The sequence below is a fragment of the Xenopus tropicalis genome, chromosome 1 (genome assembly GCF_000004195.4).
Source record: "Xenopus tropicalis strain Nigerian chromosome 1, UCB_Xtro_10.0, whole genome shotgun sequence".
Taxonomy (NCBI): Eukaryota; Metazoa; Chordata; class Amphibia; order Anura; family Pipidae; genus Xenopus; species Xenopus tropicalis.
This window is the reverse complement of record NC_030677.2, coordinates 93,710,878-93,723,298: the sequence shown is the minus strand read 5'-3', so window position 1 is coordinate 93,723,298 and position 12,421 is coordinate 93,710,878. Positions and strand designations below refer to the sequence as shown.

General features: G+C 37.7%; 1 protein-coding gene across 1 annotated transcript; it reads right to left on the bottom strand.

Moving 5' to 3' along the window:
• Nucleotides 1-6,424: 6,424 nt before the first annotated feature.
• Nucleotides 6,425-9,026, bottom strand: lrg1 (leucine rich alpha-2-glycoprotein 1). The gene is made up of 2 exons (XM_004911044.4): nt 8,894-9,026; nt 6,425-8,003 (listed from the first exon to the last, which is right to left on the bottom strand). Exons 1-2 carry the CDS (start codon nt 9,009-9,011, stop codon nt 7,003-7,005), a joined length of 1,119 nt encoding a protein of 372 aa, XP_004911101.1. The 5' UTR covers nt 9,012-9,026; the 3' UTR covers nt 6,425-7,002.
• Nucleotides 9,027-12,421: the final 3,395 nt, after the last annotated feature.

Below are 12,421 nucleotides of genomic sequence, written 5' to 3'. Positions count from 1 at the left end.
TTATAGGCATCCACAGTAAGGGGCAAGTTTTCCCCTCAAACAGGGCACAACAACAAGTGCCCAAGGTCCTTACAATGATGTTTAAGATCCTAGATTGTGCTGATTATGTCTCTCTCTCCTGATAACACTGCAGGTTTCTCTGCATGCTGCTGCAGACTGAAGCTATGTGTGTGTGAGAATGAGAGAATATTAGGAAATGACTTCAGTTAAGGGGTAAGGCTAAATCTGTGTGTGTGTGTATGTGTGTGTGTGTGATTGTGTCTGTGAGAGACTGAGTGTGAGTTTGCATGTGTCCCAGCCTGACCCGTTTGTATTTGTTTTGTTAGAAAAAGGTAGGTTTTATTGTTTTTAACTCTAGCCTTAAAAGGCTAGCCTTCTATGTAAACTCTCATTACCCATATAGTAATATAATAATTGACTAGTTGCTTCAGGTCAAATGCTTTCAAAATGGATTTATTTATATCAGGTGTCAGAATTCAAAGAATTAAATTTATCCTTTGTGTTATTTTAAAATGCTTTTCTTACTAAGGAGAGTTTGTAAGTTATTATTATTTATATAGTGCTATTTTTCAAATACAAGGCAAAATATTTAACATATACCTTTTTTCCAAAATTAATTTGCAGTTACAATTGGATATTGTTAGAGGGAGGGCCTGCTTGTTAGAGCATACAGAAAAAGAAAGTATGTTGAGGGTAACGAGTTTGACTGAGTTTCTGTTTTTTAGTAAAGTGAAGAGTAAGAGATAGTAGTAGTGATTGTGTAAGCAAAGAGTAGAGGGGTTCTGGGGGGTAGTCAAGTTGCTGAGTGTTTAGGTTATAAAAACAGGGTGACTAGATCACTTGAAAATTCAGGGTCTAATAAATACATGTTGCAGGGCAATTTAAAATAAACTGCAATCAGTTTAGCCCTGCTAACTGAGCATGTCAGAGGATAGGTGTAACGTGAAAACTACTGCATGTGGGGGTGAAAGGAAGTAATGAGCAAGTAAGAGACGGACAGCAGATGGACGATTACATCTTGGTGATTAGGGTGCACTATATATAGTGGTGGGCACTGGTGAGCATTTTGTAGGTGAGTACAAGAATCTTGTGGAGTGGGAGAAGAGTATAAGTCTGCAACAGTGTTCAAGATGGATTAGAATGGGGTCAGTTTACATAGGGAGAATCCAGAGAGCAGTGAGTTAGAGTAGTCTACTTGAGATTTGACAAGGTCATGGATGAGAATTTTATTAGCCTCTTGTGTGAGGAAGGGCCAAATATGAGAGATGTCCCTAAGGTGACAGCGGCATAATTTAGTAAACCCTCAAATTTGAGGAATAAATGAAGGGGCAAACAAGAGTCAAACAAGACTCCAAGGCAGCAAACTTGTGGAACTGGGTTTATATTGTTGTTTTCCACACTTACAGTGATGTCAGGCAGGGAAACAGAGCTAGAAGGTGGGAATATCTAGTATAAATAAATTTGAAGCAACTGGACTTGTTTAGTAATCATTGAAGACGTTTCACTACTCATCCGAGCAGCTTCTTCAGTTCAACTGAAGCTGCTCGGATGAGTAGTGAAACGTCTTCAATGATTACTAAACAAGTCCAGTTGCTTCAAATTTATTTATACTAGATATACCATGACCTGGATGAATGAAAATCTTCATAGACATAGAAGGTGGGAACATATCCAGTTCAGTTTTGTCCATGTTGATTTTTAGGCAATGAGAGGATATGAATGCAGATATTCTTGTTAGACAGTCTGTGGCACAAGCTTAAAGTGAGGGCAAGTCTGGAGAAGATTTGAGTATCATCTGCATATAAATGATACTGAAACCTAAAAAAGCCAATTAGCTGACCAAGACTAGTGGGACTTGAGAATAGATTTAGAATAGGAGGGGTCCAAAAACAGAGCCTTGAGGTACCCCAACTGACAGAGGGTGTGAAGAGGAGATGGAGGCTGTATGAGAGACACCAAAGAATCAATTAGAAAGATAGGAGATGTTAGTGTGAAAATACATTGTGTATATGCTGTTCTAGCAGTTTTGAGGAAAAAGAAGGTAAGAATTAGGCCAATAGCTGGAGGGGAGTATAGTCCAGAGAAAGTTTTTTCAGGGTGGGTTAAACTGCATGTTTGAATGATTGTGGAAATTTGGCAGTAGTGAGAGAGAGATTAAAAAGAGAAGTAAGAGTTTGAGTAATTATAGGTGAAAGAGGAATGAAATGAGTAGAAATAGGATCAAGAGAGCAGGTGGTAATATGAGATCTAGACAGAAGGGAGACCATCTCCTATGTTAGTGTGGAAAATGATGCTAGTATTGGGTACAGCCTTATTTCCCTTGTTGAAGTTATGTAGTTATGTAGATTTCATAGGAAAGGATCCAGTGGTAGTGAAAAGGGTTTTTTCCACAAAACAAAATGTATTTACCATATAGGCATCCAAGGGCCTCCCCCTAAAGCTGATACCCAATATACAGGCCCTTTAGTGCCTATATGGTAAATACAGCCCTAGCGGGACTGCATTCACAGTTTTTTTTGTGTGTTTAGTATGCCAGGGTTGTCTGCTGGCATGGCATGGGTGGTGTGCACAGCTGCAAAAGCTGTCCAAAATTGTGGTGCAGTATGTTCAGGGTCAGTAGCTATAAAGAAATTCAAAGGCTGTGTATGAGTGTTGTAGTTGAACAGCAGCCTAAGGGATGCAGGTGAAATGTTTCAGCTGAGAAAATTTTTATTTTTTTGTAAATTTTTTTCACTTCCTTGTTCACAAGGACATTTAACCCTTCCAAATCCTAATTGGCATATGCTAATAAGAATTCAAATTTGGTTCGGCCAGGACCGTAGATTCGGCTGAATCCGAACCCTGCCGAACAAAGCCAAATACCGAACCGAATCCTGGATTCGGTGCATCCCAAGTATAAATATGCAAGCCATTTATACCTTTAATGAAACTGCATTAAGCAAATCCTAATAATAATCCTAAATAATGGAGAAGGACCAAGGAGTCGTTGTAGATAATAAACTTGGCTTTAACAAGCAATGCCACAGTGGATCTTAAGATCCAAGATCCACTGTTTTTCAGCATCTCCCCTCCAACTCCCCTCAGAGTTACTGAGTTTAGAACCCCACCTCCAGCACTATATAGCATTCCTCTGGTTTTTACAAGTTATGCATAAGGGCAGTAAGCATTCAGTGACATGTAAAGGGGCTTTCCAATAAACCATGCCACCAAACCAAATAGATTGTGCTCATATGTTACCACTGATACCCTGGGCCACTGCATTAGAAAGTTTCCATCTTTAAAATATTCTATGGACACCCATAACTAATACTGCTGACTAGTACTGGGCCAAGACTTTAAAGGGATGCACTTGGTTTTAAAGGTAAGTGCATATACCATATCCTTGGTTTTCCCCTGCAGTGGGCTATACTCAACACCCCTGAACTGGGACATATTTGGCGCGATGAGAAGGTGCTCTTGGTGTCTGTTGGGAATTTTACCCTAAAGATAGTAAGGTGCATTGGCATTTTTTATTAACCATCCATGGCTTATTCACATCATAAGGGAAGTTTTTCCTATTATAACATATTATTACATTTTCAGAATACTTATGTTATTTTCAGACATATGTGGTTGCCACCGATAACTGCACTTTTGCATATTTGTGTTTTACTTGTGTTGTACAGGTTGTGAAGTGGTTATTCTTTTTATTCTCTTCTTATTGTCTTGCTCTTTAAGGCAGGCGTTTGTCCACATTTTTTAATATCTATAGATTTCCTGGGCAAGATTATTAAAAAATTTTGTGCATTTCACCACATGTATAGAAAGTCTGGAGAGCAATACTGGTAGAGGTGCTACCTCTGTATGGTTTTGACCAGCCTAGTTTACTGGAGGGGGCTGTCCAGGTCAAAACCAGTTGCCCGGTTTTCCAAATAAGAAAATCCGGACAGGTGGCAACTGTCGGAATTGATGTCATCAATCCCCCTGTGATGTCACCACTCTACAAAACATTTGTTAAAATAACTTGGTCAAAAGCAAGTGGTATAAAAAGGAATTTCTCCTCCTATTCAAGAATAACTGAAATTTCTGTCATGCAAGTTATAAAAAATGTATTCCCATTTTCTAACAAATATAAATAATAATTAAGATACATTTTAAATTAAGCTTTTGAAGGTCAACAAGGGCCTTATAAAAATTATAAATGTCATAAATTCCTTGTATCTTCTAATTTTGTTTTATTTACTGCATCAGTTAACTTAGGGGCCCATTCATTAAAGCACAATGACCACGATTAGAAAAAATGTGTATATTTTCTAAAGTTTAGAACTTTTCTTACTGTTAATAATATTGTTAAAAAAGTACGACTATGAAACTTTCGTTATTCACTCAAGCTTTGATATCGTGACTATCTTTTGCCCAGGTTGGAGCTGCAGAGTACCATTGAGTCCTATGGAAGGCTTCCAAAATCATGCACTGAAGTTTCAAAGTCAGAAAGGTTTTCACGCCGATCGTTCAGATATGAACTTTTGAACATCAGAAAACATTGTGATTGCTCCAAATTTTTTCCAGTCATACTTGAATGAATGGGCCCCTTAGTGTCATCCACTTCTTAACCTTTTTATTTTTTGGGAAGCTGCTATATATTTTTGTTTTTATTGAATGTCTTTATTGAAAATAATAGCAAAAATAGTACATATCTTTTAATATTGAATAGTGTCCAAAGAGATTATGGAATGAAGATTTGTTTTTATCAACATGTATATCTAATAAGTTCAAAGTTTCTTACTAAGGGTTTGGAGGTCATAGCAATTCTTCTTGGTCAGTAGTCTGTCAACATGGTGACTCCTGGGGGTTCTGTATATAGAAGGTGATGTCTGAGGATTTAAATGCAACATTGTCTGTTTCGCCTCAAGGACTAGTGAAGTGATTCGGTGCTGTACCAAGTAGTCTGTTGGAAATTTGTATAGTTAGATGTTTTGTGGTTGGAGGTAAAGAGGTTGTGTATGTTAGCCATGTATCAAAGAATTTTTGGGTATGTTATTCTTTATTGGTCAAAGTTTATACCCAGTCTAGGTGAATTATGTAGTTAAGTTTTTGTTGTACTAGTGGGATGGGGGCGGTGTATGCAAAAGCCATAGTTGTAAAATTGCTTTTCTAGCCACTGCTGCCATTCTTTCTGCTAAAGCTTTCTTTGACCATGTTGTTTTTGCTGTGGAACTATATTTGCAAAATATTGCTGCTATATATCTTGAATTCAGGTGTATCTTCAACTGTGTTGGTGGAAAGTTTAGTGTTCCAAAAACCGGGCTGTCCGATTAAAACCGAACAGCTGGCAACTCTGTCTGTATCATAGGATATTTTATTTACTCGAGTATAAGCCTAGTTTTTCAGCACCCAAAATGTGCTCAAAAATTCACCCTCGGCTTATACTCGAGTCGGGTGCCATGGGTCCCTCCAAACTAGCACCCTCTGTCCTTTGTGTGCAAATTAGGCCACCCGCAACCAGACCCTCCAGTTCCTTGGCCCGCTCCCAAATTTATCTTCATCTACCATCCTCACCTCTCCCATTCTGCACTAGACATTTCACTTTATATTCTATATAAACTATATACACTCACCTAAAGGATTATTAGGAACACCATACTAATACCCTTCTCTGACCTCTAGTATCAACAAGGCATTTTCGCCCACAGGACTGCCGCATACTGGATGTTTTTCCCTTTTCACACCATTCTTTGTAAACCCTAGAAATGGTTGTGCGTGAAAATCCCATTAACTGAGCAGATTGTGAAATACTCAGACCGGCCCGTCTGCCACCAACAACCATGCCACGCTCAAAATTGCTTAAATCACCTTTCTTTCCCATTCTGACATTCAGTTTGGAGTTCAGGAGATTGTCTTGACCAGGACCACACCCCTAAATGCATTGAAGCAACTGCCATGTGATTGGTTGATTAGATAATAGCATTAATGAGAAATTGAACAGGTGTTCCTAATAAACCTTTAGGCGAGTGTATAGTTTTGAAGGATTTTAGCTTTGTGTTTTAGCTTGGTTGCTGAGTACTCTTAAGGTATCATTGTTGATTAAACAATTGTTTTTGTTGACCCTCCACTTACAGAGCTAGTTTACAGTTTTTATTTTAAATAAATATTTAAAAACATATACCCCACTGATGCCTCATTTAATGTAATTTTATTGGTATTTATATTGATGAAACTTAGCAGTAGCTGCTGCATTTCCCACCCTAGGCTTATACTCGAGTCAATACGTTTTTCCAGTTTTCTTAGGTAAAATTAGGTACCTCGGCTTATATTGGAATCGGCTTATACTCGAGTATATACGGTACTTACAAGTATTATGTAAAAACATAGGTATAAATTAAAAAAATAGATCATATTAGACCAGTCAGTGACCCCCCCCCCAAAAAAAAAACAGTAACGCAGATTCTGGCCATTATATCAGAGGCTTGTTGAGCAAGAAATCGAGCTGTAAAAGCTAAACAGAACATCCATGTTATTTTAGAACCAATGCTATTTTAAATAATTTTTTTTCTAATCTGAGGTTTTTCCCATCCAAACCCACAAACACCATGTGGGTTTACAAGCTTTAGGTTCATGTTCAGAGTTGCAAAGCAAGTGCTTATGTCTGTTTTGACCATTAGAGAATGGTCTTTTAATTCCACAGTAATGCCTGGTCTTAATGCTGGACAGTGCTCTTATATGATTCCCTCAACTCTTTAATTGGGGAATTATCCAATTTACATTTTTGTTATAGACAGTGAATTGCACTTACATTCACTCAAAGGGAATTTACAGCTTTTCATTTAAATAATCAGTGCTATGCCCAGTTGTTATTTACCCTATTATTTCCAAAAATGAGGTGCTACCCTGTGTTCTTTTATTACATATATTGCCTTAAATTGACTTCATATCTATTGGTAATTTATGAGGCGCTATACTCATTAAACAAAAAGGATTATAATCATTGTTTCAATTGTTTTCAATTCCGTGTTTCAGTTTAGTTCAGCACAGATCTACCTCTGTCACCTGATGCAGAGTGCGGTTTTTTAAAGCACCAGGTCCTGCACACTGAGTGTTATCTATGAAGTATAGAGTGTGCTTGTGCTTAGTCACCCATTGATGCAGGGATAACAAATGGCAGTCACAATGCCAAGGGTTATTCGAAAGGTCCAGAGTCTGTTCCATACTGTCGTTCAGTCCTTTGCTCTCCAGTAGAAAGCCAGAGGGAAGTGATTTTAGCATGTTTTCTGATAAATCGAGAGTTTTCAGAGACATAACTGGTAGCAGAAGTCCTTTGGGTAAAAAATGCAGGGAGTTTCTAGCCAGAAACACATGTTTTAAGAAAGGAGTGGCTGCAAAGAAATCAGAGGGTAATGAGGAGAGATTGTTTCCCTCCAGGTTCAGGCGCTGTAAGAGAGGCAGTCCTTTAAGCAAAGATGATGGCAACTGGTGAAGCTGGTTATATGAGAGGTCAAGATTCTCTAGGTTGTTAAGAGAGGAGAAGCTCATAGAATTCACTTCTTTCAGATGATTGTGGGATAAATCTAGCCAGTTCAGGTTTTTCAGTATTGAAATTTTTGATATCCAAAGCTTTGTCAATAAATTTCCCCTGAGTACCAGGAAACGGAGAGCTGGGACGTCCAGGAACAAAGTTGGTGTTACAGACTGAATGAGGTTATTAGTGAGGTCAAGGGTGTGCAAACTGCTTAATGGAACAAAAAATTGGATAGGAAGAGATTGCAGGGCATTGTTGGAAAGATGCAATTCTTGTAGATTTGGCAGCTCTGAGAAGGAACCATTGCAGAGAGAAGTAATATTGGTGAATTCAACAGAGATGGAAATGGTATGCAGAGGGAAGCTGCAGGGAAACGAGTCTAGTTCTCTGGATATACAAACCACCGAAATGTTGAGAGAAGATGTACAATTACAGAGTGAGGGGCATGGATCTGTTAAACCCAAAGCACTGGGTATAAAGATGACAACGACAAAAATGAAAGACATACCTGCAAAAACACAAGCATTTTGTTCAGTCCGTACTGCTCTGTCAGCCATTACAACTCTTCTCTAAAACTGCTTTTATTTCCTACAGGTATTTGATCTATTATCTGGAATGCTTGGGTCCTGTAGTTTTCCAGATAAGGGATCCTTATGTAATTTGGTCTGATAAAAATCATTTAAACATTAAATAAATTCTATAGGATTTTTGTAACCAATATGGATTTATGTGGCTTAGTTAAAATCAAGTACAGTACAAGGCACCGTTTAATTATTACAAAAACAAATAATATACATTTTAAAACTATACTTATTTGCTCAAAATGGACTAAAAGTGAGATGGCCTTTTAGTAATTCGGAGCTTTCTGAATAGCAGACTTCTACATAAGGGAATGTTTTCACAGATTTCATTAGTACATGTACAGTACAAAGATAAAATTAATATTTATATGATGTTTCTAGGCATCTGCATCACATACAGAAATGTAAATTTCAAACAAGAAATTTATAGTATATGTATGAGACCCCTTGGTGTGTCCCCTAGGCCTGTGTTTGCACTCTTACCCCATATGTAATAAAAGGCACTAAGTTTGCCCAGGAGCAGTAACACATATCAACCAATAGGATATTTGTTTTTAAACAGGTGACCAGTAAATGCTACCTGCTGATTGGTTGTTATGGGTTATTGCTCCTGGGCAAACTAAGTGCCTGTTATTACATTCACCTTTGAGGTGGTGGTAACTGCAGGGTTAGCCTGCATCAATATGCACATTTGCTCGTGGTCCAGTATGTAAGTGCAAGAAGCATGTTTAAACACAACTTTAATGAATAGCTTTAATTCTAAATACACAATTGTGAATAAAAACTATATTTCTATTGCTGTCTAAAATTTTCTTACCTGAGTTGTGTCTGTGAATGCTTTTAGCTGTGTTGCTGCTGCGGGTGATAGTCAATAGGTCTTGCTTGAGCTGATGCCCCATGGTCAGAATAAGTAGTGGGCTTGAAGGGCGGAACATATTAGATCACGTCTGGGAATCTCTGTTTATTTAAATCATAAGGTCAAGTTGTGCAACATTATTCATTGTGAAATCAAGAAACCCTAGCTAATATGTTTGGAAAAGAACAGGTTTGAAAAGATAATGCTCTGATATCAGGAAGCTTCATGGGGGCTCATTTATAAACACTGGGCAAATTTGGTGCCCGTGGGCAGTAACCCATAGCAACCAATCAGCAATTTTTTTCAGATAGCTGCAGGTAGAAAAAGGAATGGCAATGTGATTGGTTGCCATAGGTTACTGCCTATGGCAAATTTGCTCAGTGTTAATAAATGACCCCCAAGGAGTTCAATTCATTTGCCATACATGAAAGATTTGTATGAGTAAAGGTGATGATGTCACAAAACAAACGGATCTAGGGTCTATTTGGCCTGCGGTCAGATCATCCATTGGGGTCTGCGGAGACCTGCTGGACAAGAGCTGCATCAACATTCTGATGCACTTCTTGTCCAACCGAATTTTCAAACCTGCCTGATTTATATCTGGACAATTCTGGCCAATGTCATGGATTAACCTAAAGCCAGAAAGTGTATCATGATATAATGCAATTTTCTTTTCTTTAAAGGAACAGTTCAGTGTAAAACTAACTAACTGTCTAAATAGATAGGTTGTGTAAAATTAAAAATATTTCTAATATAGTTAGGCAAAAATGTAATCTATAAAGGCTGCAATGAGCAGATACAGTATCTAACATAATAGCCAGAACACTAATTCCTCCTTTGCATCTCTCTAACCTTTCAGTTTGTCAGCAACTTGAGGGGGGAGGGGGGGCACATGAAGAGACAAACTGCTGCTAGTTTGCACACAGGTCAGATTCAAGAGCAATTTAAATGAACAGTTATGTCCCATGTGGTCAGATACTGTCTGGAATCATGGCCCCTTTTTTTTAGCAGTATACTGCTGATCGTTTAAACAGTTCTGTGATTATGTCTACATTGTTTCTTCAAGATGTTTGTATGCCTTTCTCACTAATGTAGTGTGACCAAGCAACAGTTTTTTGTAGACTCAAAATATCACTTTATCACTTACCTATTTAGTATTATGTTGTTTACCCACAGTCATTATTTAATAAATTGGAATACAATAACATGTATTCTTGTTAAAAGTAATTATTTTAAATCTTCTTGCTACCTTTATTGTCTTTAATGCAGTGAATTTGCTTAAAAATTGGTTAAAACTAAAATCTGCCTTTCATTTAGTGCAAGACATTAAGTGATTTCAAAATCCCACATATTAATGATTAATGGAGAATTAACATTCTGACTATTGTATATTTTAGCATTGTACCTTGTACTATGGGACCCTTGATCCCAAACGTCAGCATGCAAAGTGCATTCAGTGGTTTTGATGCTCAGGGTTTATTATATCTGTGTGAAATTTGTTTTGTACTAATGTTAAATGAAATATGTAACACATAGGGGCAGATTTATCAAAATGTGAGATTAGTTTACCACAGAAAAACTCACCTGCTTTCTGTTTCCTATGGGATTTGTAAAAGTGTATTTAACAGTGGGTGAAAGTCAGTTCACCATTTTATAAATACTCTTCTAATAATCTCATAGGAATAAATATTAAGTGGGTTAGTTCCTCTGTGGGAAACTCTAATCTCACATTTTGATAAATCTGCCCCATAATATATACTATGGTTTTAAGGTGCTTCAGTTAAACAGTAATTTATGTATATAAAAAGAGACAGTAGCAAAGGTAGCACTTTACAAGCTTGTTGAACTAACAGTTCTTGTCAGTTTGACTTCCTCTACGAGTATATCCTTCAGCTTTATACCACCACTTCTGTACAGAATATTATATTGTACAGGAGATTATTTTCAGTTGAATGACAGCAAACCCTGAGGCACTTAAAAATGTACATGTAAGTTAATTGACCCTAAAATCTGTGTATGTAATAGGGACCTTAGGTTGCGGGCTCCATCTCCAGGATGTATAATCATGTAAATCACTACAGCCCTATATAAATTATGATTAATGTTTCAAAATATACACAAGCCAGGGACTTAACCTCTGCATCCTATTATAAACATTAAAGCATAGGATCCAAAAAGAGCAGAATATCACCAACACCATTCAGAAAATCAGACTCTGTCACGTTAGATGATTTAGTTATACAAAAAGAGGTGGTATTAAAACAAACTATTACAGGTATGGGACCTGTTATCAAGAATACTTTGAACCAGGGGTTTTCTGGATAAGGTGTATTTCTGTAATTTTTATCTCCATACCTTAAGTCTACTAAAAAAGCCTTTAAACATTAATTAACCTAATAAGATTGTTTTGCCACCAATAAGGATGGATTATATCTTAGAATCAAGTACAAAGTACTGTTTTATTATTACAGAGAAAAAGGAAATCATTTTTAAAAATCGGAGTCATACTTTTTTTCACTTTGCATCTTACCTTCCACTCTATATGAATTTCCTCAGGTCTCTGTGCTTCATTTCAGAGCACAAAGACCTGCAGCTGCACCCATGTATGTATGTATGTATATCTTTATTTATAAAGCGCTACTTATGTACGCAGCTCTGTACAGTAGAATACATTAATACAAAGAGGGGATTATTAAGATAATTAGATAAATACAATAAATACAGATAGATACAAGATAAATACAGTTGCAATAAGTTAAGAGTCAAAGACACAAGAGGATGGAGGTCCCTGCCCCGTAGAGCTTACAATCTATATGGGAGGGTAACTTACAGACACAAATAGGCAAATGCAGTATAAGTGCTGTAGGTCACAGTGGGTGACACTATAATATAAGTACTGATTCCCAGATCAGGTGCTGGGTGAGTGCTCCAAAAGGTAGTCTTTAAGTTTAGTTTTAAAAAGACTGAGGGAGGATTCTCTCCGGAGGAAATCAGGGAGGGCATTCCAAATGTAAGGGGCAGCAAGGCAGAAAGGTTTAAGGCGGGAAACAGCGGTAGTGGGGGGCGCAACCAAACAAATGCTCTGTGAGGAACGAAGGAGTCGGCCAGGAATGTACGGAGACACAAGGGACGAGATGTAGTGAGGAGCAGAGGAATGGAGGGCTTTGAAGGTTAAGAGAAGGAGTTTGTAAGATATTCTTTGTTTAATAAGAATCCACGATAAGGCCTTTAGCAGGGGAAGGGCCTGAACTCTCCAGGATGAGAGGAGGAGAATTCTGGCAGCAGTATTTAATATAGACTGTAGGGGGGAAAAGATGGGAGTTAGGGAGGCCGGTTAGTAGCAGGTTACAGTAGTCCAGTAGGGATAGGATGAGAGCATGCATGAGCCGCCTAGCTGTTGCAGTAGAAAGTAAGGGACGGATTTTGGCAATATTGCATAAGAAAAAGTGACAGGTATTGACAGTGGTGTTAATGTGGTCAGAGAAGGAG